Raw genomic sequence first — 27,982 nt, forward strand, 5'->3', positions numbered from 1 at the left:
GATAGTGAGTTTGTCCACGAGCTGGGCGTTTGTTCTCCATGACGATTTGACAAAAGACATTGTGTCTAATATCATTCATCCTTAACCTCTGATTCATGTAGGGAAGTTTGCAGTTTCTTGCGAAGAACTGGTTTGTACTGGTACAGAATTCAGGTACACTGCCTAGATAAACTGCCCGCCGTTACATAACTGAACTATTGCTGAAAACGGCGTTTAACCCAAAAACAGTCATCCACGCCACAGCAGTGTATGTATGGCTCATTCGTAGCTTTCAATAAGTCATGAAGCTCGGTTGACACACAAACAATTTTGATGCTGAAAATAGGATGATAAATTGAAATATTCCTACCTGCGCTTGATTCTCACATTGTGCATCCTTATCGTGTACGACGTTTTCCCGCAAGTATTTCAATGCTTTTTGTTGAGCACTCGTGTAGCATTTTTCCAATAATATGGCAGTGACAGGCAATACAATCTTATTCATTTGTGTATCAAATATTTCTACAGCTTCCCTACCAACTCTTGCATTTTCTATTTTTGCTACAGCAAGAAAAGCATCATCCACATCGGGAACCGCGCCGTGTATAATTGCTGTCACATAACGGGTTGCCAAGATTGCAAACACTGTAATACATAACAAAGTGTCTTTGACAGAAATTGAATAAGACAATAGCCAAAAACTCGTTACTTTATGCATGAATTTTTTTAAATCACATGTCGCTAATTCAGATGCGATTGGAAGAAAACTGATAAAATGCATTATCCTCAAGAGAGGTAATAAACGGTGAATATACAGAAAACGATACATGCTGGCACGCACACATATACCCCCCCCCCCCCCCCCCCCACCCCCAATAGTAATTTTTCTGTAATGAATTCAAGCTTTGTGCTTTTAAAATCTCTAAGGCGCCCAATGAAAACTTTTGTAAGTAGTAATTCGCAAGGTCTTTCGCGTACATGAACGAGTTGTCAACTATTCTATTTACTTACTTTGTCCATTGACTGGTTTGCTAGTGAGCAGTTCTTTAGGTTGTTTGCTGTATACGTACGATACAAACCGCATCGTGGCCTCTTTGAATTTGTCAGATAAATCGGTAAACTGCAGAGTTTCAAGATTTTCAAGCACGTCCCCATCCCCGGCACTGGAAGTGTAAAGCATTTCGCTGTGGAAAATATTTTCTGATACATTCCCTTGGTTTATTGAACTTTTCTTCTTTGCCCTTCTTCTCAGCAAGACTTTGTTCAAGATATTCATCTTCTGTAATCTTTTTACCACCCTTTGATAATTTCAGACTAAAATCTCTCAAACAAAGAACAAAGTCCGGCAGAATCAGGTTTAGAGTTTTGTTATCCTCCGATGATTCTCCGCGATATCGGATATTTTTCGCCATTTCCGTAACAAATCTTTGATTCACTGTCAAGGTGTACTAATATTAAATAAACTTCCTCTGTAATCTTTCATAGTAAAACTGCACACAACTATCATTTTCTAAGTACGATTATATTACAACAAGAAGTAGTAAGTGTTAAAAAAAAGTTATGCATCATAAAAAAAAAAAAACATTATCTTATTGTAATACAATATTGTTGGTATTGAGGCAGTTTTAATTACTTAAAATAAACCGTATATTCAAATTTATACTCTTAATGAGTAAAGTTATTATAAATTCATGACCAAAATGGATATCTAAAAACAAACGGTGTTTGGCTGTATTGTTATATATCATAGAAATCATAGATTTCTCAATCTGACAACCTTCGTGAGCTTAGTTGTATTTTCAGTGTTTCAGTATGTATCCCGTTCACTTAGTATGTTTACGATGGAGTCAGTGGTTTCTCGTTGGCCAAGCGGTTACGGCATCCCCTCCTCTTTTAATATGAGTAAGCTGTCGTGCCCACCTTGGTTATGGCTGCCGGAATCCCAAGGCGGTGCCCGATTGTTGTTTTTTCCTGCTTATGTGTGTGCGTTTGTGTGCTCACAAGTGCGTCTGTTTGTCTTGGGCGCAGTGTCCTACAGTGTTGTTATATCTTACGTGTCTGTTTGTCTATGTAAGTTAGTTGTGTGTGTGTGTGCGTGTGCGTGTGTGTGTGTGCGTGTTCGTGTGAGTTTGCGTGTGTGGGGGGGGGGTGTCTTTTGTACACTAGTGTCTGCGCTGCTGTTGTTTACGTTGTAGGGTAACTGTTATTAAGGAACGCAGCATTCCCTTTTGAATATTCATCCTTGTTCCACTTTCTCCTATACTCGCCCCCCCCCCTCCCCCACCCTCCACGCCCTCTTGTTGGATTTTTGAGGCAACCCGTCTCTAATGTTTTTCCGTTACAAATTCTTTTTGTTGTTGGCCTACTTTGCTTGGCTCAGAGGCTGTGTTTGTGGTGCTCTGTGCTTTTGAGAAATCTACCCTTTCCTTTTTTAGGATACAGTTTTACATTATGAGGTGTTGAGGCGTCCTAAAATTCATAAATTCAGGATTAGGTATCCATCGTTTGGTTCCGTGAAGCCACTTTAGTAAATCAAAAATGATAATGTTCTCAGAAATTATCTGCATGTGACATCCCAACCCCGTTAATTGACTGGCGCCGCAATGTCTCATAATGGTCCGTGGGCCAAGGCCAAAAAATTTGAAAGTCGTAACCCAGAAATTAGGCAAAGGTTGAGCTATACCATGATGTTATACTATCATTCAGGAAACTTTTAAGGGTGGATGTCGGTCTGAGCGTCATGTCAGTAAAATTTAATGACGATTTTAAAAACGTTGGTGTCTAATAAATACGATTTAGCATTGCATAGGGATATCGCCGATTTGGATGGTAAAAGAGACATTTATGCGACATTTCTTATAACAAATCTTATCTTTTAATGTCTGAAATAATCAATAATTTACTTTTGTTGTCAAAGAATGCTACGATATGTATTATATACTGAATAAAAATGTAAAAAAGTAGGGGTTGTTGTACCCCACCCACCACATTAGTACATATATTTATGCGGGAAATCTTTAGAACTTTTAATCCTTTATAAAGGAACAGAATCCTAATGTTTACAGTAATGAAAACGAAATGAATGAATAATTAACTAAAATTTCAGACACCTTTACACTTTAATATCAGTTGGCTAAACCTATGGTTTATGTTTTATTTCTGGGCGAATTGCATACTGACAGACCTATTCTTTGCTAGTGCAGTAAAAGTGATGAAAGTATTGCAAAAACTAAAACGACCGCAAACGTTTTATGGAAGTTCCCTATGGAGAACATCAAAATGGAAGCAGATCCAGCAATATAAGTCTTTATTCAAGATGACAGCTATTTCAAATTAATCCAAAATTATTATACATATGAGTTAATGCAACAAAAGTTTTTATATTTTGATGACTTTATGTCACAAATTGACATACGGGCCTTATTTTATATGTAGTGTAAATGCAGGTATTGCATCATCTTTTTGTAAATTTTTGAGTTATTGAGGTAAATGTCAGATTTCACGCATGAAATACCTCTCATGTTTTTCTGTATTTCATAACTTAAATTTCCATGTAAATTTCATTGAATTCTGTTTCAGTAATAAGAAAGTTGATATTTTATAAACTTCAGTAATTTTATGTTTTTATCCCCAAAACCACTATAATGGGCCTCAAATTGTCAATTTAAATTCGCGCCAAAGTAGTTAGATTTCCCGGCTATATCGTGAATCCCGTGAAAATGACAATAGTCATAGCTCACGGCTTAGCCGTGAATCCCATGAAATTTAGTATTTGGCGGGACATTATCCTTTAAATAGACTGGACTAGATATGCCTTGCGCACACCACCTTACGACTTTATAGCGAATCTATGTCTGAATTATTTTCTTGCTAGAAATTTATGCTCGATCGAGGTAAGAAATTTATTTGTTAGATTTTTGTATGATTTTTGCATTACGATTTTTTTTGGATAAATTTTTGTTCATTCTACAGAATTCTGTAACATTTACTTTTCGGCATATGATTTTAGCTAGTTTCGGTATGTCAGGATGATTTATTAAATTTTTCAGACTTTGTAAATTATTTGGAAAGAGGAATCTAAAATGTTTCATTTATATATAAGATGTAAATATTTGTACTGAAATTTGTAACATGATATTTATAAAGTACTTTGTTTCAAAAACTTATGTCAAACATTTTGTTAATTATGGAACGCCATTCTGCATTGTATGGTTATGTATAAATCTATATGGCAAGTCTAGTGCCATGTTTGTAATATATTATTGTAATATGAAATTGTGTGCCAGTCTATTGCATTACACATACAATGTCCGTTTTAGTGTATGGCATTTGATTTTATTGGATGCCAACTATCATATAACGTTTGATTTACATTGAATTTTGTTAATTTGTAGTTGTAAATAATGGCTGCAGTTTTATCATTTCCATTACTATAATGTTTCATCATATACTTTTCATATTTTTCTCATACTTTAACTTTAGTCTTTTAAGTAAGTAATTTTTGTAAAAATTGGAAGTAATAAGTGACGTATTTTTAATCATGTGACGTCTGAACTTAGTAGCACATATATTTTGTATAAGTAGCACGTATTATTTATGGGAGCCTACGGAGGTATGGTGTACCCAAAGGAGCAGTTTTATGCCCTGACTTATTTGTTTTGCTATGGTAGCTTTACCATATGTTATATATTTTAGCTTCTTCCGCCAGACGATTTTACCTGGTGATGTCATAACCCGGGAAGTACAATGCCCGAGGTTCACTTGTCTTCACTCGCCTGGATGTGATATTCCCGCGCAGGCTTACGTCCCATGGTTGTGCCGTAAACCGCAAAGACGATGATTTTTGTTATCCTCTGAAGTCAGCTCAGGGATGCAATCACCTACCACCATAGGGAGCCAATACGGAATCAACGTATTCACGGTTTAAAGGGACTGTATTTTGAATTTAGAAGCTGTTTTGTTTGTGCTACTTAAAGTTCACAATTACATTAAAGACCTGTGTCACGTCAGATTAGAATGGAAGTATAAGAACTTTTGTATCTAGAGATACTGAACTTTCTTTTTTTTTTCTTTCTTATAATCAGTTTTTTTTTCTTTTCACATCTATTCATTGTAAATAATCATCTTTTGTAAATAAATTTGTAAATATTGTAAAGGGTGTTGATTTGTTCTGATGGTTACTGTCGCCGGTACGGCCTTTCCTGTCACACTTTAGTTCTCTTCTAGCTTAGGTCTTCTTAGTAGTCATTTTGTACGTAGTTATTAAATCACCCAAAATTTATTGAAACATGTTACAGAGGATTTTACCGCTCACAAAATGACCACCTGAAATCAGCTACATGTACAAATATTGATGAGCTACTACTGTTTAGATATTCAGTATTATAAAACAAACCAAATAAGTTTCCAAGGATTGAAGTTTGGTTATCCAGATCAATCTAATAAAGATACTGTCCTGTCATTTTCAAACTGGTCGCCAAAAGTAAGTTTGCAAACATACATATGGATAAGATTTAAGTAATCATTGCTGTAATAGAAGTTAAAATAATTTCAATTGAAAACTACGTTACCAATATGAACTACTTCTATTGTTTTAATCAAGATGGCGCCATTTTCAAAATGCGTACCATAAAAGACATAACAGTAATATGATTTAAATACTGCTTTTATTTCTTTTAAATCTAAACATGTTACTCTCAATTTTCATTCAAAGGATTTTGAATGTAGTTAAAATGTAATATTAATTTGTATCAGAATGGCTGCCTGATAGATGTTACATATACAGTGTATCCTAGTGGAATAATGAGAAATGGAGAATGGAACATATCATGAAATTGTCACTTCCTTCTGAGGTAGTGAAAAAGATCATTGTACAAACACTTATGTCTTTTTAAATATTTTAAAGGATTTATAATGTTCAATTGAAAACTACGTTACCAATATGAACTACTTCTATTGTTTAATCAAGCTGGCGCCATTTTCAAAATGCGTACCATAAAAGACATAATAGTAATATGATTTAAATACTGCTTTTATTTCTTTTAAAACTAAACATGTTACTCTCAATTTTCATTCAAAATTTTTTGAATGTAGTTAAAATGTAATATTAATTTGTATCAGAATGGCTGCCTGATAGATGTTACATATATCAGTGTATCCTAGAAATGAGCATATACAGTTCTAAACCTATCAAAGCAATTTAAGATGCATATATATTGATGTACCTTTAGGTTGTGCTTGAAAGTTTCATCTGTTTTGTTTGAAATAGAAATAGTCAGATATATCATACATCATTCAACAAAATCCTTTCAATGCGTATTCCTCTGAAATAGTGCCAAACTGTTATGAATATATCTGTAGTCATGCATTTGCTTGACATAATGAACAGGCAGTACAGAGCTTCGCAGCTATAAATTGAGCAAGTCCTGGAATCAAAAAGACGTGTATCGTATCTGTTTTTTTTTATTTGGTTGTATGAGCAATAATTATTGGTATTGTTGTAATTAATACTTAAAGTAACGTATGTTTCAATCCCTTTTAGGATGTAGCTTAATGATTTTACTACGGAATAAAGCACTTAACTAAAAAGAGTTTTTACAGATATGTCAGAAGATATCAAATTACCCCTGGCGTTTTCCAAGCAAATAGTACAGACTCTGTAAGTATGTACATATGCATTTATACGTGTATGATGAACTTATTCTGATACTGATACCGAAAAGTGACTTCCACGCAACCTCTCATATCAAAATTTAGAGTATATTTCTGTCATATGGTGTACATAGGTGTTATAATGTGTCCTCTTGTGTAGTTCTGAAACATACGTTACCGAAATTAGATTAAGGTAGTTACTAGACTTAATGGTTGAAACACAGTTACATTACCAAGGTAATCTAAAATGTAACAGTGAAATACACCAATTTTTGAACGAACTAGTTTCTTTGTATTTGTTAATAGTTTTGAAAATAGAATATTGAATTTTAGTAAGAACGCAGAACTGACAATAATGATACCACAATATGAACAAGGAGTCTTATCTATGTTTCCGTTAAGGGAATGTAATATGAATTCGTAGTTCAGTAATTCCGTCCCACATTTTAAGTGTTATTTGAAAATCATCATGGTCAGAAACAGAACTATTTTAAAAAGCATGTTTTACAAAAAGTGTCATTTGTTTCACTACATGTACCCATGTTGTACTGTATATGTATGATGCTCCATAAGTTCAAAATGTGCCGTGTTTATTTACTTCAGGAATTATATCAGCAACTTTGAACTTATAAAATCCTCTGTCTTGAAACCGCCTAAGTCCATCGAAACCCCAAAACTATAATAGCTTTAATGTTACTTAATGTTCTGTGTAATCTTGGTAACGTATGTTTCATAATATATTATTCATTTCATCTTTGTAATGCTGTAAAAACTGACTGAGTTGGTGCTTTGCGAATCCAGTAAGCATGATTTATGTATTAGCCTAGAATAATTATATACGAAATATAAAATTGAAAGGTGACCTTTAAAACCTAGGTAGGAGAGGTGGTCTAGTGGATAAGGTGCCGGCCGCTCAATCGAGTGGTTCTGGTTTCGAGCCTCACTAGGATCACGACCATAACCTCTCATATGGCACCAGTATTGGTTTCTCCAGGAAGCGGACTCAAAGAGTGGTTTCAAAAGGCTTGAAGCTTTCATTACAATCGAGCTATAACAAATAAGTATAAACTAAAACCTAGGTAACGTACATTTGATTCTTAGATACACCTTACGTTCTGTATTTATTTTGAATGAAAGACAAAATATTCAGACTGCGTTACAAACTGTTTAAACCCAAGTTTTATTGTTTATTATCAATATTTCTATCTTTTGAAGCAGAATCCATTAAAATGCTATTAAATCTATGCTATCTTTACAGTGATGCTGAAAGAGGCACCGTTGTTTTACTGTAGTTTGTCGACATCCTATAATTGAGAATAGTTACAGGGTTAAGTCCAACAAAAAATTTTTAACGGTCATGTGTGCATAGTTTATTTTAATTAAAAGCATACAAATGCAATTGCTGGAGTATTTTCAATGTTGCTAATTCTTCAAGGTGGAAAATTTGAGTGGCGGCTGTTATGTATGTTACATTTTAAAGTATCTTTATCAAATAAAGGTTAAAATTATACATGTAAGCTTACTTTGACATCTAAAATAGAAGAAAATTATTGGTACCCAAAACCTTTCTGAATGAAACACAAATAGGCTTGATTTATTGAGAAACAGCATGTGATTTATATGTATTACATTTGCATGCACGTTGTCTATAACCTAAAGTGATTGCAATATTTCATATTTTTCTCATGAAAAATATAAAAAATTGTGAACTTAACACAATTATTTTGATGATGTCTTATTAAAAAATATAGTAATTTTGATAATTTTATGAGTTATTTAAAATGGCAAAAATGTTGCTCGGGTGGGTGGGGTATTTTTGACCCTAAATTTTTGGTAGAAATCGTCAAAAATTTGGAAAACTTTGTTTTCAGTGAAGCTTTAATTGAATTATAACAGTTACATAAGCAAAACTCTAATATCTGAAAGTCAGTATTGAAACAATCTGTTAAGAATTCGTGTGTAGCCAACAATACTTTCAAAGAGAGAGAATTCCGCATTTTCATACACAAGGTTTACTAAAATGTGTTATAATTTTTATTTGACATACGTGAAAGCGACATCCGGTCTTAAAACAATCCCGGAATGAATGTATTAATGGCTGAAGTGGATGAACCTTTGCCTAATTTCTGGGTTACGAAATCGAAAAAAAATAGAGGACTTTCAGAAACTGGCCCACAGACCATAACGTGGCACTGCAAATATACTTCATTTATACAAATGAAGAATATAATGGCAGCACTATGAAAACCGTTTTATCTGGTTCAAATGTGTGTAATGAATATACAGGAAGTAGTTTTGCCTAAAGGTCAGAGAACTCCTCTAGTTTTCCATAATGCGTGTATTATTGTTTACTTTGTACTCTGAGGAAGGCTAATGTATTCGAAACGTAGACGACAAATAAAAGTGACTTGTAATATGTTGTTGTTCCGACTTGTAATTTTATGACAATTCCATTTCTTATTTGTGTATTAAGAATACAACATTCCGTTTAGAAAATATAAATGTAACCTGAAGACAACATAACAGTATTACAATGTATAACTCTATACAATACAAAAAGGTTTTGTGGGAAAACACATTGAATACAGTGAAAAAAATAACAATAAAATTCAGCATTGGGCAAAAACTCAAATATTATTGATCTTTACTCATTTAACGCTTTTCAAGAACACGACATGAATTTAATTACAGCCATGCTTTTTATGATTTCATGAATTACTTGATTAAATTTTATAACATCTTGAAAATTATACAAAAGAAGAAAGACATAATCGATTTAGTGAAATATCTCTGAAATATAAATATATAAAATGCTTGCAAGTGTTAGATTCCATAATACAAATCTACGGAGCGACGATTCAAACGGTCTGTTCATGTACGGGACTTATCTTTCAGAAAATGCCAGTTCATAGTTCCATGTTGATGAGGTTGATTGTGTCACGAGACGACACGTTACTAAAAGGGATCAATAGTTTATAGATTGATTACTTGGCTCGTTCTACAAATTCTGTAAAGTTGAACATCCGTTTAGTTTATGATCATCAAAACAGTTTGACTGGTCCCAATGCCATATCAACACTTGCAATATTTGGTACGAAAATACTATGAATATCTTTGTATTGTTTCGCTATTTTAAACCTTATTCATTTAAAACGTAAATATTTACTCTTTTTAATGCTTTCGCTCAACAGTGGTCTCATTGTGTAACTGACCGCGAGTTAGATACGTTCTAAAGTATTGTAGTGTTAATTACGCTAGTATGCACGTTATGTCTTACCGCGTTTATGACGTCAACGTCACTTCCGACGTTATGATATGTTATTACTGTTATGTATGCTATCAAGAGATTCATAATACAGACACGAACTGACGCAACGTATTTTTTGTTTCTTTGCTGGATCTTACTTACATTTTTTGGTGCCGTGACCAGCTATTTTGAATAACCACGAGAAGGTCAGCGCAGATTTGTACAGACAAAAGTAGACAGCATAACTGATGATTTGTCGCCACTTGAATTTATGTCGCTGATAGACTATTTGACAGAGGAAGCTGAGATAATCAAAGGTTTGAATGAGAAGATAGTAAACCAGTGTGATGTCGCAGAAACTGAAAAACTGAAATTGTAGAAAGTGAAGGGTATTCAAAAGACTTAGATCTCAGAATTCAGAAATTACGTGACACTTCTCGCAAGCATAGTCAAGACGTTACAAACAATAGTTTCGTGGATAATGAAGAAAACGCAGCATTACCGCGTCATGCAGGTTCGAGTACTTTTTTTCAACACAAGCTTCCGAAACTGACTTTTCCTACCTTTGATGGAGATCTAACCACCTGGCAAACTTTCAGGGACTCTTTTGAGTCATCGGTTCATCTGAATGCTTCGTTATCGGATGTTCAGAAGTTCAACTATCGGAAATCTCTGGTTCAAGGTACAACTTCACGATGTATTGACGGATTTCCTTTGACGAATACTAACTATTCCAAGGCAGTGGGTCTACTCAGAGAATGTTTCGGTAAGCCTCAGAAGATTATTCATACGTACATGCAGTCTTTGCTGGAACTTGCAAAACCTGACAACAGTGTGGTGAGTTTAGAATGTTTTTATGATAAAATGGAAACTTTTATTTGAGGTTTGGAATCCCTTGGACAATCACAAGAAGCATACGGTAGTTTACTTATACCAGTATGTTGGAAAAATTACCTGGTGAGATCAAACGAAACATGGCACGTAAATATGGTAGTCAGAGTTGGAATTTACAAGACTTGAGATTAGCTTTATCTAAAGAAATTTCTTTTCTGGAAGCAAGTGAAACAATGGAAGTGTCGGAAGCACACAAACCTACAGCGTTACTCTTTGCTGGAACCAGATCAAAGCCGAAACAACCCAGCAACAGACATAGAAACGATCATTACAAGAAAAATGACAAAAAAGTGTGCCCCTTCTGTAACGATGAACATTCTCTAAACGAGTGCACAAATTTCACGTCATACGAGTCGCGCATTGCTGTAGTGAAAAAAGAACATCTGTGTTTTAACTGTTTAACTGAAACATCAAGTATTGTCGTGCCGTTCCAGAAATAGATGTCGTCACTGTCAGTGCAAACATCATTCAAGTATCGGTGATAAACATTTAAAGTAATCTTCATTACATCCCGACGCTGCAAGTTTCACAGTACCAGCTACGCCCGACGTCGTATCCCAACCCGATACAGCAACTCTACATTCAACAACTAATTCCAGACCGGATATACTTCTCAAGACAGCTTTAGCCCAGGCATGTACTTCCAGTGTTTCCTTAGTGACAAACATTCTTTTTGATGAGGGAGCTCAGCGTTCTTTTATTACTGAAGTGTTGGCAGAAAAGTTACATCTTCCCTAGACTGCAAGTGAGGTACTACATTTAGCGTCTTTCGGTGATACCAGCCAGCAAGTTCGAAATATGACCAAGGGAACTATCTCCCTCTTATAACAGACGATAAAGAAAAAGTAGACATAGAAGTGTTGACTGTGCCAAAAACAGCTGTTCCGTTACGCAATGTAAATCAGAACATTTCATCTCTACCATGTTTACGCGGCTTGAAACTTGCTCATCCAGTTACAAATGACAAAGTATTTGAGATATCGTTGCTGATTGGTGCATATTCTTATTGGAAAATAGTTCAAGACAGTGTTCCGAGGGAACGATCCAACTGCGGTACATTCAAGAATTGGATATCTTCTGTCAGGTCCGCTACCGGTATCCACATTCCAGCAACTTTCGGTTTCCGCACAAGGAAGACCCACGCACCATATGCTTAACGTTCTTACGTCACCAACAGACCCCTGTGATCTTGAGAGATTTTAGAGGCTTGAGTCTCTAGGAATTTCAAAAAAGGAAGACCCACGCACCATATGCTTAACGTTCTTACGTCACCAACAGACCCCTGTGATCTTGAGAGATTTTAGAGGCTTGAGTCTCTGGGAATTTCAAAACATGAAGAAAATAAGTCTACATCTACTTAGAGGATTACATGCGAGATTCTATAACCTATAGCAATGGACGTTATACAGCAAAACTACCTTGGAAAGATGATCATGAGACTTTATCCACTAATTATGACATAACGAGGAAACGTACTGAAAAGGTCATCAAGCGTCTACGTCAAGACCCACAAATCTTACAGAAGTATGGAGAAATTATCAAAGATCAGGAGACGAGAGGTTTTATTGAGATGGTTGATGAAACTATCGTACCACAACACCAGATACACTACATCCTGCACCACGGAGTTAAGAAAGATTCTGTTACTACACCGATACGCATAGTATATGACTGTAGTCACATGGCCAGTCCAGTCATAATGATTGTCTAAAATCGACCCCACCCGAGCTCATTGACATTACCCGCATCTTGATGCGTTCCGGTTACACAAGCACGCCGTATCTTCCGACATAGAAAAAGCCTTTCTCTAGATACAACTAGCAGAAAAAGACAGAGATGTCACGAGGTTTTTATGGCTGAGCGATCCCAAAGATCCCAACAGTACTTTGTTCACATACAGGTTCAAGGCAATTCTTTTCGGCGCAACATGTTCCCAATTCATTCTAAATTCGACACTCTTGAAACATCTAGAAAGCCACAGTGATGTATAGGTCAGTAACATTTTGAAACGAGACTTGTATGTAGACAACATCCTGTCAAGTTTCGAAGATGAGAACCAGGCGCTAGCTTACTCCCAGGATGCGCGCGTTCTGCTGTCGTCTGATAACTTCAATCAACGCTCGTGGAATTCTAACAGCCAACGACTAAGAAATATGCTGATGTTTCAATCAACACATACACCAATCAGAGCCATTACAACAAAACGTGAAATTTTGCGACAAGCGTCAAGATTGTATGATCCGCTAGGCCTGGTTAGTCTGGTTACGGTACGTTCTAAAATTATGTTACAACACATTTGGCAAGAGAAATTCGACTGGGATACTCAGTTACCATCTGACATACAACATAGATGGGAAAACCTTGTGAATGACTTGAATACCATATCCACAATCAAATACGGACGATGTTACTTTGAAATCCCTGCCGCAGACGAGAAATCCCAGAAAGGAGCAGACACTTTACCCCTCACCCTAAATGTGTTCGTAGACACAAGCTAGTCTTCATATGGAGCTGCAGCATACCTCTGCAAGGGACAATAATCATCACTTATCATGTCGAAGAATCGTGTAGCACCACTTAAGAAACTTACGCTACCACGACTAGAACTAATGGCAGCTACAGTTGGTGCTCGATTAGCGAACCACATACAGAAGATACTTCGGCACATAGGTATTTACCTCTGGTCAGATAGCCAAATCGTTTTATACAGGTTGGAAACAGCTAACCCTTACCACGATTTGTCCAAACCAGAGTTAATAAAGTGAAAGAACTTACAAAGAACAGCAAATAAAAATACTGACCCACCAACTCAAACCCCGCTGATCTACTTACCAGAGGAATTACAGCTAAGCAATATGCAGAGAACGAAAGATGGCTGAATGGACCACCGTGGATAAACGACCCTTCAAATTGGCCTACATGGAGTACGAATGAATCTTCAGTACTCACAACTTTGCACGACACCTCCGGTGCTAATCCCACGACTGTACCTACGGAACCAGCGTTTACCCCCGGCATTCATCAAGTTATTGATATCAACAGATTCAGCACATTCCAGAAGCTATTACGTGTAACAGCATATGTCATGAGATTTATACATAACTGCACACATTCTAGCAGACGACTCGAACCCTTGTCCTACAGTAAACTTACATACGCAGAGAGAACATGGTTTATAATTCTGATTTAGTTTTAAAATTCAATAGTAATTTAAAGACACTTCTGCGAGAAGGTATTTCTAAACCCGTTTTTTATGGGGATGTGGTTTACATACTTCGTAAGATCTTGGGTCATGGTAATGTTCCAAATTATTTGGTAAAATTATAAAACGTTTTATTAAAAGAGGTTACGACCCAACTGTGTTGAGACATACCGCATGTTTAGTGTTCAACCCGTTTACAGTTGGACACTACGCTTCCCTCTTTGATTGTGTCGGAAGTGGGGGAGGACTCTATGATAAGCAGTTTTTAAATCCTACCAGGACTGAACTGTTTTGATATCTGTGTTCTGGCCTGTTTCGTCGGGCCCTTAAGGTTGTTTCTCTTGTTGCTCTGTCTTCTGAAAAGGCATTGAGTACATACGTTTTTGGTTCTAAAGGTTTGCTTTTTATGTATTTATATGCCTTTTTGTTTCCATTACGTGTGTTAGAGATTCACCTGGAGGGGATTACTTTTATTTACACTGTCCCATGTCTTTGGAACATGGTGGGGGTAAAAGTGAGGTTTGGTGCGCACCATAAACCGTTCCAAGGCGGTGCCCCACTGTGTTCCTTTGTTTGTTCGTTTTGTCCTCGTGTGTTGGCTTTGTGTATGTGTGTGTTTGTGGTGTGCACGTCTGCGTGCTGTGGGTTTCGTTTTGGGGAGGCTGCGTTTTTGGTACGTGGCATTCCCTGTTTGATATTTGTCTTTGTTTTTTATAAACTGTCAAACCATTACTAACCAGGAAGAAATTATCAACATGAGATCCAGTAAATCACAACGTGTCAAACAACTAAGATTATTCATCGACAATGATGGTGGAGTCCGCTGTGGAGGTAGAATTCACAACGCGCCGCTGGCCGAGAGTTCGAGATTTCCATACCTGTTACCATCAATGCATCCCTTGACCCATTTGATTGTTTTTGATTGCCACCAGAGAGTGCTACATGCGGGCGTTGATTCTACTATTACTTAAATTCGCCAGATCCCAGCCATTCGTCAATGTGTAAAGACAATCATTCGAAGATGTGTCACGTGCAGAAAGGTAACTGGGAAGTCATATGCATCCCCTGATCCACCTCCCTTACCCAGATGTAGAGTAGAAGATACAGTACCGTTCACACTAACAGGTGTGGACTTCACAGGCGCACTATACGTCAGAAGTAAGTATCCTTTCTTCAAGCTTTTAAGAGATTCACCAGCCGGAAATTTTCTGCCACAGGTCATGATCTCCGACAACGCTTCAACATTCATGGCTGCTTCTAACTATATAAGACGTCTGTTCGAGTCACAGAAAGTACAGTCAAGGAACCACGTGGAAGTTCATACCCAAGCGCGCTCCATGGTTTGGCGGCTGGTGGGAGAGATTAATCGGGCCTACCAAGACAGCACCGAAGAAGACTCTTGGTCGTTCTTACGTTAACTTCGACATGCTACAGACGGTAGTTACCGAAATAGAAGCCGTTATGAATGACTGGCCTCTAACATACGTCTCTTCCGGTATGAATTCAGAACCACTCACACCAGCACAACTTCTATATGGCAGACGCATTACAACATTACCGTATCACGACCCTAAAGATGAAACAGTCGCAAGTTCAATCCTTGGTGGTCACCGTGACATTAATAAACAAGCCAAGATCCAGATTAAGATGATAAAAGACTTCTGGAAACGATGGAGACACGAATATCTTACTGCTATCCGACAGCAACATCGTACATCAGGGCGGGACAAACAATCCATAGCGGTAGGCGACGTTGTACAAGTTCATGATGAAGTTCCACGTGCACAATGGAAGTTGGCAGTCATAGAAGAACTCGTGCCCGGTAGAGATGGACTGGTTCGGTCAGCGAAAATTAGAACAGACAATGGTATTACTAATAGACCAATTATAGTAAAACTCTACCCTGTGGAAGTAACAAAACTGTAGATGTGATATACATCATTCGTAAAAAATGACACTGATACGATGTGAGAATGTTTTGATACAGTTGATTTAGACTAATTTAATACGATGGATAACTCTTATTAGATTTCATACATTCTTGTGAAATAACGCGTATAAATCATTGTCACAAATTGACATACGGGCCTTATTTTATCTGTAGTATAAATGCAGGTATTGCATCATCTTTTTGTAATTTTTTGAGTTATTGAGGTAAATGTCAGATTTCATGCACAAAATACCTCTAATGTTTTTCTGTATTTCATAACTTAAATTTCCACGTAAATTTCATTAAATTCTGTTCAGTAACAAGAAAGTTGATATTTTATAAACTTCAGTAATTTATGTTTTTATCCCCAAAACCACTATAATGGGCCTCAAATTGTCAATTTCAATCCGCGCCAAAGTAGTTAGATTCCCCGGCTATATCGTGAATCCCGTGGAAATACAAATAGTCAAGAGTTTACGCATAGGCCGTGAATCCCATGAAATTTAGTATTTGGCGGGACATTACCCTTTAAATAGACTGGACTAGATATGCCTTGGGCACACCACCTTCCGACATTATAGACGAATCTATGTCTGATTAACTTTTCTTGCTAGAAATTTATGCTCGATCGAGCTTCTTCCGCCAGACGATTTTCCTGGTGATGTCATAACCCGGAAGTACAATGCCCGAGGTTCACTTGTCTTCACTCGCCTGGATGTGATATTCCCAGCGCAGAGCTTACGTCCCATGGTTGTGCCGTAAACCGCAAAGACGCTGATTTTTGTTATCCTCTGAAGTCAGCTCAGGGATGCAATCACCTACCACCATAGGGAGCCAGTACGGAATCAACGTATTCACGGTTTAAAGGGACTTTATTTCAAGATACGTTTTGATATTGTTTGTGCTACTTAAAGTTCGCAATTAAATTAAAGAACTGTGACACGTCACTTTAGAATGGAACTGTAAGATCTTTTGTATCCGGAGATACTGAACTTTGATTTTTTTTTTTCTTATAATCAGTTTTTTTTTCATATCATCTATGCATTGTTAATAATCATCTTATGTAAATAAATTTGTAAATATTGTAAAGGGTGTTGATTTGTTCTGATGGTTACTGTCGCCGGTAAGGCCTTTCCTGTCACAATCATAGTGACTTTAACTGGTATTTACATGATGCTAATACCTGAAATTATGCATGTGATATCGGAGACTTTACATTTGTTAACTTAAGCATTTAAATCATTATTTTCCTATCAAAGACTTACAATTTACACATTACATTACCATTATCTAACATTTCGCGCCCCCTACCCACCCCCTAGTATGTCCGCGAGATAGAAACGTTTAAAAGTATTGTAGTGTTACGTCTTATCGCGTTTATGACGTCACTTCCGACGTTACGATTTGTTGTTATTGTTCTGTATGCTATCAAGAGATTCAGAATACAGATACAGATACGAACTGACACAACGCATTTATTGTTTCTAAGCTGGATCTTACTTACAGTAATTATTCATTTTGAAGGAAGGTCTGTAGCTGTATATCTTCTTTAACAACTTTCTTCTAAAGTATTTCTAAAAAACAAATATATCCTATAGTATATATTATTTGAATAATGCCGTTATATTACAAAATTGTAACTACATTTGAAATTTTATGTTTTTACAAACCAAGAGTCCGTACAGCAATGCAGTTATATGTATTTGGCACTACTGACATCTTGCATGTCGCGTTGTGGTTTTAAGAGGTGATCCGTACTTTCGTTACTTTTGTTGTTTCCAGTCATTTCTAGACCTGTAAATTCATTCACTGATAATAATGATCTACTTTAGCCGACACAGGATGTGGTAGGGATTATTGCTTATTGCATTACTTCTCATAGCGACAATCTTTCAGTCCAGTTCGCTATCTCTTTGGCAGCATTGTGTACTTACAAATGTTTTTTCTTATCAATTTAATTACGAGAAAAAACAATGAAATGATCAAAATTACAGTAAAAAACAGAATATCTATAACTACATTTTATGCTGAATATGTTTTTCATTACGCAAAGTGTACCTTAGATTATTTATCATAATATTAAAAAGCATAAATGAAAGGATACGTTAGCTTGTTAACGGCATCCTGATCGAAGGCACCCTTCATATTATAAACAAGACAGTTGCACAGAAGTGTCGCCAGGGTGAAAATTTTGTTGTCGTGACTGGGGTCGCCCTGTCGTATAAAAAGATTTGTATTATTCATTTAATAGCAGTCGTATATAGCACAACATCTTATTGGTATCCTAGATAACTTATGACAATGCTGATGACATTTTAGCGACAAAACATCTTTCGTGTGAGTGTATGTTTGCTCTTTGAATATGGTCATGGATATGTATGCCTACACTCAATGAGTTTATAAATGCCCCATCAATGCGTATGTAAAACTTGATGGAAGTATAGTTTTGTAAGAGATATTTATGAGATATTCATTATAAATAAGGTTGGTATATTTTCTTGCGAAACGAAGCGAAAATACCGCTCGTTAAGTGCATGTCCGGATAAGTTTTCTTCGGATATATAAAGATTCGGATTTTGTCATTGGATAAATCGTTATACTGTTAAGAGGTAAACAAACTGGTTTGTTTGTTCAATGATAAAAGGGTGTATTGCTTTTTACGTTGTAACACGCGAACGTAAATAGTGATGTCAAAGACGGAACCCTAGAGCCGCAGCCTGTCCAGTTTAATTTTGGTCACTCTCACATACCCATATAATTGGGGTTCTCTTTAAAGCCTTTTTTACAAAATATTTTGAGGAACGCCAGCTTTTGAGAAGAATGAAAGTCAATACTGATTTTATAGTTAACATTCTGGCCTGATAAGATCCTGTAGCGAATGGAATAGGAAGGTCATTTTTCTACAGCAAGGGATAACCGCCATAATTCGGATACGTCCGTAACATCTCCGTAAGGAGTCGGAAACTAAAGGAAGTGGCTAATTGTACGGTCCCGTATGAATAGTGAAATAACTAGCCCGCAGGTAGCTAATCGTATGGCAATTTCGTATTCCATTGTACTGAAGTCATTCAACTGATATAAGAGAGTTTGAGATTTCAACATTCGCCTTCGCCTTCAACGTCTCTTGCGAAGTTAACGTATGAAGTTGAAGTTCGATCAAAATTCCTTGAGATTTCAAACTTTAGAATGAACCTTACTTCTTTTAATCCGCCCATTCAATTTATCCGTAATTATTGTACTGTTGTGACACTATGTAATACGGCTCGAAGCCTATAAACAGGATTTAACCTTCGTAAAGTCAATCAAAAAATACAGGTAGCAGTTGGTAGTTTCCAGCCACAGATTCGAATTGGCCAGGGTCAAAATCTGTCATTAGAGATAAAACCTTGAAGTGAAGGCAGTTTTGATGTTTGAAATATTTGTTGATGTGAGTTTGTGATTAACAAGTTTAAGAATGGTATGTTGCAGAAATTCTGGCAGATGCGAATGTAAGCTTGATGGCATCATTTTCATATAACTGCTTGAAATGCATATATGCCACTATCAGCATTGAGCGTCTCGTGAACTGTCAAATGTCATATAGGCCTCACACAGTTGAAAATAGTGAAAAAAGTAATCGGTTGACAGGTATTTTGTCCAGCTCTGCAAGTAATACTTGAAACTGAGTACAGAATGCAAGTGGCCATTTGTCTCTATCCATTCCCCTAACATTTTAAGGCCAGTTGGAGATATGGCTAATTTGGGCTGAAATGTCATGTATTTTCGCGGGCTGAAATTATCTTTCAGGTGGCTTGTGGATTTAAAAATCTATGCTTTGTATGAAGTTTACTATGTATTTTATTTCTTCTTCAAGTAAGATGTAAACCGTTATCTTTTTATTTTCAGGTCTGCATCTCGTAAGATATCGGAAGCCGTCTGACTTGGCCACATCGCTCGGAAGTCTGAAGTACTAGAAAAAACCACCATCTGCTACCTTAAGACATTTGTCAATTTTTGTAAGTACTATTTCATGCTTTCTTTTGTGTTGTTCAAGCTCTCCAGTATGTGTTATTTAAAAATCCGAGCTGAATGGATTCATAACATAGACAGATGTTGTTTGATATGGTAGAAGTTAAGGGGAGGTAACTCTGATTTTACCGGGTAAGTAAATCTTATTTTTGTTGTAGTGTAGGGTTTTCTTAAATTTCTAGCGGGAAACACATTTCTTTTGTAGTTTATATCAAATTTTTAAAGGAAGAAGGACTATTTAAAGGAAATAAGGTGCAACTTTTTGGCATTTTGTAAAACACATGGCTGTTTCACAAGGCTCGGAACTGGATTCTGTGGGATATTTCTTTCGAAGATATTTCTCGAGTGGCAGGTATGATTTTAGTTCTTACAAATTTCTATTGTGGCTTTATCGGTGTCAGGACATGACGACAGAAGAAAAGTGTTGAGAGTGGATACATCTTGGGTGCATTTAAGGTCCTGGAGTGAGGGAACATTTGCAGATATTTGTTTTTAATTAAGAGAAGATACGGTTTCTCGGAGATGTACTGGGAGATTGCTCGAATTCGTTAAAATAGGTAAGTTTGGCAACAACAACAACAACAACAACAACAACAAAAGTGCATTGTAAAATATTTATTTAAAGCTATTTTATACTTACTGTATGTAAGGTAATATGAAAAAGTACTTGTAAACAGGGGCGGCTTTTCCTGAGCTTGCGGATTTGAAGTACAGTTAGTCTTGGGTAAGTAAGCTGTGCTGCTTTTAATTCTGTTCCTCAAGTATGCAGGGCTGTGCACAATGCTAATACAGTACATTTATGGCCATCATGTAATAGTAGGTAAGTCTTTTTTTAATGTCAGAAAGATAGATGCAGTAAGAAATATGTGTGTAAAATGGGGCCAAATCCACAATATTGTAGACATTGTTTGGACATGTGCAATTTGCAAGAAGAACAAAGCATTGTTTAAATATTGGTAAGATTTTATTTGTCATAGATCATTTTCTTAGAATCAGGTGCCAGACAGTCCATGGAGATGCATGTCTTGGTCCTTAAGGTAGCAGTTGGTAGTTTCCAGCCACAGATTCGAATTGGCCAGGGTCAAAATCTGTCATTAGAGATAAAACCTTGAAGTGAAGGCAGTTTTGATGTTTGAAATATTTGTTGATGTGAGTTTGTGATTAACAAGTTTAAGAATGGTATGTTGCAGAAATTCTGGCAGATGCGACTGTAAGCTTGATGGCATCATTTCATATAACTGCTTGAAATGCATATATGCCACTATCAGCATTGAGCGTCTCGTGAACTGTCAAATGTCATATAGGCCTCACACAGTTGAAAATAGTGAAAAAAGTAATCGGTTGACAGGTATTTTTGTCCAGCTCTGCAAGTAATACTTGAAACTGAGTACAGAATGCAAGTGGCCATTTGTCTCTATCCATTCCCCTAACATTTTAAGGCCAGTTGGAGATATGGCTAATTTGGGCTGAAATGTCATGTATTTTCGCGGGCTGAAATTATCTTTCAGGTGGCTTGTGGATTTAAAAATCTATGCTTTGTATGAAGTTTACTATGTATTTTATTTCTTCTTCAAGTAAGATGTAAACCGTTATCTTTTTATTTTCAGGTCTGCATCTCGTAAGATATCGGAAGCCGTCTGACTTGGCCACATCGCTCGGAAGTCTGAAGTACTAGAAAAAACCACCATCTGCTACCACAACATATCATTCTGCGCATTTTACTGACTGTTAATATCTCATATTACAGAAGAGTACGCAATAAAGATAACTCATGTAATACAATGTCTAATCAAGATAAGACCGGAGTAGTTGTCTCCCTTTATATGTATGCACAATACTACAATTATGATCTTTTTTTTTTCGTGCATTTTGATATCAATTGTCCGAAAGGGCAGGACTTTTACAAGAGGTTTTAAAAATGAAAATTAAATAAAAGCATTTCAATTAATATAATCGTCGCATGGATATTAGTGCGATAACGATAAAAAAACACACACACACAATGTGAACAATGTAAAAACTCGTTGATATTGTTCCGAACATCTAGGTTTTATATAAAATGATGTCAGTATATGCACTGCACGATTGTAAATCATACACGAGAGTAAATAAAAATGATAGTCATATCAACGTATTCTATTGTTGAAGTTGTACTTGAGAGATAATACACTGGTTAGTATTTTTTAAACAAAAACATGAGACACCAACTATTTCAAATGCATTTCTCGAAATACTTTGAAGTTTAGTTAAATATATGCCATAAAGCAAATACAAAAGGCATGACCATAAAATATAAAGGACAGATTCATCCGTCATGCTGTTTACTAGTATTCCATGGTTTTTCTTGTTTTTTCTTCTTCTTTTTTTACTTTGATTTGATACTTTTTGCATCGAATTCCTTAAAAGACGCGTTTTACTTGTAGACTCTCATAAACAATGTACCTGATGAAAATCTAACCTTTTAAAAGATATATTGATAACATGAGCCAATATACACAATTTATGAATACACTTAACAAGCGATTTGAAACAAATGTAAGATTCTCTTGTGATATCATACGTTTTGGCATCATGACACTCTGTATGACTCTGTATTATGCCAAACTCTCAGACAGCACACTATCATCGTGGCAAGTCACCAAATGTCTAGCGAAACAGTCAAGAAATAATAGGTGGAGACGAAAATTGTCGTACAAAGTAACAGGTGGGTATATACACGTATTTGTTTGAATATAGTATTTCATAAGTAAAGCATGTGCAGATCCAGGAATTTCGGTAATAGGGACACCAGCTTTAAAGAGGGGGTGGGGGTCACCCATTTCAGTGGGGGGAAGAGGGAGGGGGGTCACACCGAGTTTCAAGACCTTTGCAAAATGTAAGAATCAAAGGGTGGGGGGTGGGGGGGTTGACCGACAATGCCATCTGCCAGGCTCTGGGTCCGTGCATGTTGTAAGGAATTGAGTTATCCCATATGGCTAACAGGAAACTTCTCGCATCATGATAACATAGATCTGAAATTGTATGATACTTCAAAAGACTTTTACGTCTTACTAGTACCATTTTAAATTAATAATTAAAACGCAAATGTCGTATTAAGTGTCCGAGAGAAACGAATTGATTCTAGTTGGAAGTGAAAATAAAATGTTCCACGAAATAATAATCGCGCGTTATTATTCATTTTTCAAGTAAAATGACTGTCATGCCATGTGCCTCCATCCAGATTTCAGTCTCTGATGCCGAGTATGTGGACAGGGTAGATATGAAAAGACTGAAGTTTTGACTTTCGTGATATCTCATCTTCGGACGTTCAAAACTTTACTTCATACGACAAAAAAACCCATCTGGTATAATCGATACCGCCTGGGGACACAAATATGCCGTAGAAGTTAAAGTTGGAACAAAATCTCAAAGTTTCTCAAAATCAGTTGATAACTTCATACTTCCAGGTTCAATTCAATGTATTTTGGGTAAAATTATTAGCCATACAAAACTTCATTATTCTTATACTTATTGATAGTCTTACGAATCTAATTTAGTCTAATTATTCATATGGATAATCGAATAACTTAATAAGCAGAAATCCTAAAACTAAGCTTTTTATTTCACATACTAGTAATAAAGAGAAGTCTTTGCCTATCTTGATGTTACATGGAAAACTTTAGTAGCAACGTCTGATATAAATAAAATACACGCATATCGGTGACGTTTTACCCCTAATATATATGAGAGACGTTGAAGGGGAAGGCGAAGGTTGAAATCTCAAACTCTCTATATTCTCAACCGATTTCTTTACTTTTCTTTAATCTTTAGTCGCACATAAACAAGAAGTGATTTGAAATATGAAAAAAGCTAATTTTATGTCCATGTGAAATATTGATGTCATCGTATGATATAAATAAAACAATGATTGTAAACGTTAATAATACAAACTGTCATCTATAGAAGTTCACATCATTGTTTAATCATCATATAATATGTTTTTACTGTTTCCTTCATATTTCGGTTGATAAGACTGGAAATAATTATTGACAATATTCGGAGAGTGTATGTCTGTATGTCTGTCTATCTATCCATCTATCTATATCTGTATCTTATGTATTATCTTACTTCATTATTCATTATTCATGCGGTAGAGCCGTATTCACTATCCATATATCATCACAGTATATCTGTACATTATGTATGGAGTTAAATCCAGATAAGTGTGAGGTATTAAGGATTACTCGAAAGAAAAAACCTATCATCTACAATTAAGCACACCATAATGTAGCACAAAAAACTAGAGACGCTGCTAAATACCTGGGCTTCACACTAAGTAAAGATCTCAGTTAGTCAAATCATATTGATAACATCACATCAAAAGCAAATATTTCACTTAGATTCATCAGAAGGCATGTCAAAACAAACAATAGAAAAGTAAAAGTAGCATCTTAAAACACCAATGTCCGCCCACACCTATGTAAAATGGAAATAACATTTTACATGTCTTCACTTGGTGCTGGCAGTGTTCCACAAAATTGGAGGACGGCTGGCGTTGCCACTGTAAGGGCCCACGAAGCAAAGCTAGCAATCACAGGCCTATTCTCTTACTTGCATTGCTTCCAACTGATGGAGCATGTTTTAGTATCAAATATTATGAATCATCTGGATAACAAAATTTGCTTGATTCCTTCCAACATGGCCTCCGCTCAAAGCACATTTGTGAATCTCAGTTAATTAGTTTTAGTCAAGAATGTTTTATCACCTTGTAGCTAGTAAATAGACCTAATAGTAATGGATTCTAGCAAAGGGTTTGACTAAGTCGATCACAATTGTTTGGTCTACAAGCTATTTTCATTAGGTATAGACAGATAAAACATCCATGTAGATTAAATCTTTCCTTAAAAACGAACACAAAAGGTCACCAATCAGAGTATATCTGTGGTGTCATTGGTACCCCAAGGGTATGTCCTTTGACTTTGCCTTTTTCTAACATAACAGGGACCTGCCAGACTCACTTAAAAGCAGCGTAAGACTCGTTGCTGATGATACAGTAGTTTATCTCACTAAAAATATCATGCATGATTGTGAGACTCTCCAGGAGGACCTCCATGAATTAGAACTTTGGAAAAAGACCTGATCCATGGAGTTTAATTCTGATAATGCGAAGTGAGTAGGATATAAAAGAAAGAAAGAAAGAAAAAATATTGCTTTTCCCTATAAGCAACATATCCATGAATTTAAAACTATAAGAAAGGCTAAATATTCAGGCGAAGCATCAGTGTAAGGACTTCAGCTGGAAATCACTTTCAAATTGTATTAAACAAGGCAAACAAGACCCTAAAATACATGAAAAGAAATGATCAAACAAATATTAAATATAAAAATTAAAAAAATTCCGTATAAAACATATGTTTACCCATAACTGAAATATTGTTCAACTGTTCGGCATTCATGGGAACAAAGTCTAACGTATGAAATTGAAAGAGTACGGCTGCAGCCAGATATGTTCAAATCAACTATATGACTGTAGATGAAGCATCACAGGCATGTCCACGTTACTTATATTAATAAGTGGCAAACGTTAGAAACAAGGAGAAATTTCACATCCCTAATCATTTTATATAAAATTATAAAATCAATCATTCCATTGTTTTTGAAGATCACCAGTACCTACTAGAATCTAGAACATTAACTTTCACATTCCCTCCTCTCGCACCCATTATCACATGAACTTTTTTTCCTAGACCCATTAGACTCTGGAACAACCTACCACATCATGTAAAATCCAGTGCTACTCTTAACGAGTTAAGGAGTGGCCTAGATTACTGATCTTCTAACCTGAAATGTATGTCTTTATCATCTTTTAACCTGTAACTTGTAATACAGTAGTATTGATTTTAATATTGCACACTAATTTGTACTTTAAATAGCGGCTTTATCATCAAAGTGTCGAATATACAGTCGCCTCCCAGTCATAGTCAGTTATTGACTGTGGGGACTATCATGCAGATGTTGATGAAATGATTGTTCGTACGGGACCGTACAAAGAGCCACGCTAAATCTATTTTAAGAAACACAACAACAACATGTCTAGCACATTTGTTTCGCATTTTCCGGTATACTGCCTTTACCTTTACTGAACAAAAGGCGTAATTTGATAACATAAATGTATTTTTTTTTAATTTCTACATTTATCCGCCGTCTTTACACATATCCTATCACGGCCAATCAGCCATTGTTGTATTGACGTATTAAAATTTTTGTCACGTGACACTGTCTTCGTTGAACCCGCCATCCAAGTCAAACTAACGGGCGAATTTGTTCATTAGACTTCTACAAAGTTATTTGCTTTCTTTTAACGGTGATTTTGAACAGTTTTATAACTTTAATGAAAGGATTTTTGATTTAATGAATGTCGAACAAATTTGATATTATGTTGTACACGAGTTCGTTATCGACTTCAAAATGGCTGCATGTGAAACAAGCGACAAGCGTCCCGCTTCAGATATCCTGAAGGGACCACAACATCGGGTCAGATTTTATGAAAACTAAAGGAATTTAAAATAACTGAATACATGTTGCAAGAACGAAATAATTGTCAAATATAGAAGAGGCATTTTTATAGTCATTGAGTGTACATCAAATTATTGTTCAGAGTCTTAAGTGGTCTATGACTGAGCTCGGATTTCTCCTGATCAGATAGAACTATAGTTTCCTAATTCGAGTTTCAAAGTGTTATTACCTTTTACATAGTAGACAAGGGGCTTTCTTTCTATTTTCTAGAATAAACTGGTTACCACCTTATAAACCAAACTTTAGTCTACCATATTTTGGACTCCAACCAGATCCCTTTCATTCTTTTATCATTCAAATCGTTAATAACAACAATCACATCAAACTGCTTGATCTGACACAAGAAAACTCTGAAACTATTTTGTCCATCCTCTAGTAACGTAAAATACTAGTAAACTAATGAACTCTTCTTGAAATATATACGGTTATCCCTGACCAGAGTTAGACAGGGGAGAACCCCATATGGATATTGATGTGGGTTCCACTCAAAACATTCGTTTCAGTATACAGGGTCAGTGATGTTCGAATCTCTAGTACACATTTTGGCAAAGTGATTCTTGTTAGTGTTATTCTTAAAACGACTGTTTTTCTACAAGTTATATTTAAAAGAGATCATACCTTGTCAACGTCTCCAAGTCCTTCGGTATCCAGCAGTAGCAAAACTGTGTTTGGCATTTCAGGATGGATTTTACACCAAACCCAAATGCCTTTTGTTGTTGATTCGATAGTATCTCCCAAGGCAAATCCTTTATAAAATAGAAATCGTTGAAAACGATTTGTGATAGGTAAATCAAGGTGTAAGTTAACTTGCAGCATATTATGGTTTCGTGTAAAAATGCCGATGTTGCATTACCTATGTTACTTTACATATGCACATAAACGGAAGACCGGCATGTGATGATTGGGATACATATAAGTTGTTTTTTTAGTATATATATTGAGAAAATACTGTATTTGTAATGAACTTGAAAAATCTACACGGTATGAATGCATCGTATTTTCGTGCAATGCACTTTTCAGTGTTCGTATTGTTTCTCAATTTCTCGGGAAATATATCACCATAAACAATCTTAACGTGTATAGTATGTGTACAAAATGGATCGATATCTCAAGCAAGGCTTTCTCAAGATGATAGGGCACAACACTGAGCTAGGTTGGTTGCAATCTAACTCATCTATCTCTTTATCTCATAATAAAACGTTTTTTTTTCATATACTGTTATCGTATGTAAAATGGGATCATCGATGCAAAGTATAAAATACGTTTATTTTATAGGAAACGTGTACCTTTAGTTGACTCAGCCAAGCGGTTCATGAGATAAGACTTTCCAGTTCTGTAAAGCCCGACAACAGACACAATTACCAATGGCCAGTCGATTTTTTCTATCTGCCCAATGGTCCCCATTTCCAGCTTTAACACATTTGATGCATCCGCACTTATAAGACACAAAGGCCGTCGGAATACCTCCAGGTCGTTAGGGTTCCAGCCACTGTAACAATGAATTTGTTGTAAATTT

General features: G+C 36.0%; 1 protein-coding gene and 1 long non-coding RNA gene across 2 annotated transcripts; one reads left to right on the plus strand and one right to left on the minus strand.

Annotated features, from left to right (window-relative positions):
* Positions 1–349: 349 nt before the first annotated feature.
* LOC128547480 (guanylate-binding protein 1-like) lies at positions 350–27,952 on the minus strand. The gene is made up of 5 exons (XM_053520410.1): positions 27,753–27,952; positions 27,085–27,212; positions 18,008–18,117; positions 991–1,404; positions 350–624 (listed from the first exon to the last, which is right to left on the minus strand). Exons 1-4 carry the CDS (start codon positions 27,868–27,870, stop codon positions 1,119–1,121), a joined length of 642 nt encoding a protein of 213 aa, XP_053376385.1. The 5' UTR covers positions 27,871–27,952; the 3' UTR covers positions 350–624; positions 991–1,118.
* Positions 19,221–21,608, plus strand: LOC128547481 (uncharacterized). Its single transcript, XR_008366579.1, has 3 exons — positions 19,221–19,530; positions 19,789–19,898; positions 21,519–21,608. It is a non-coding gene; the product is annotated as an uncharacterized LOC128547481 (long non-coding RNA).
* Positions 27,953–27,982: the final 30 nt, after the last annotated feature.

The sequence above is a fragment of the Mercenaria mercenaria genome, chromosome 12 (assembly GCF_021730395.1).
Source record: "Mercenaria mercenaria strain notata chromosome 12, MADL_Memer_1, whole genome shotgun sequence".
NCBI classification, from domain to species: domain Eukaryota; kingdom Metazoa; phylum Mollusca; class Bivalvia; order Venerida; family Veneridae; genus Mercenaria; species Mercenaria mercenaria.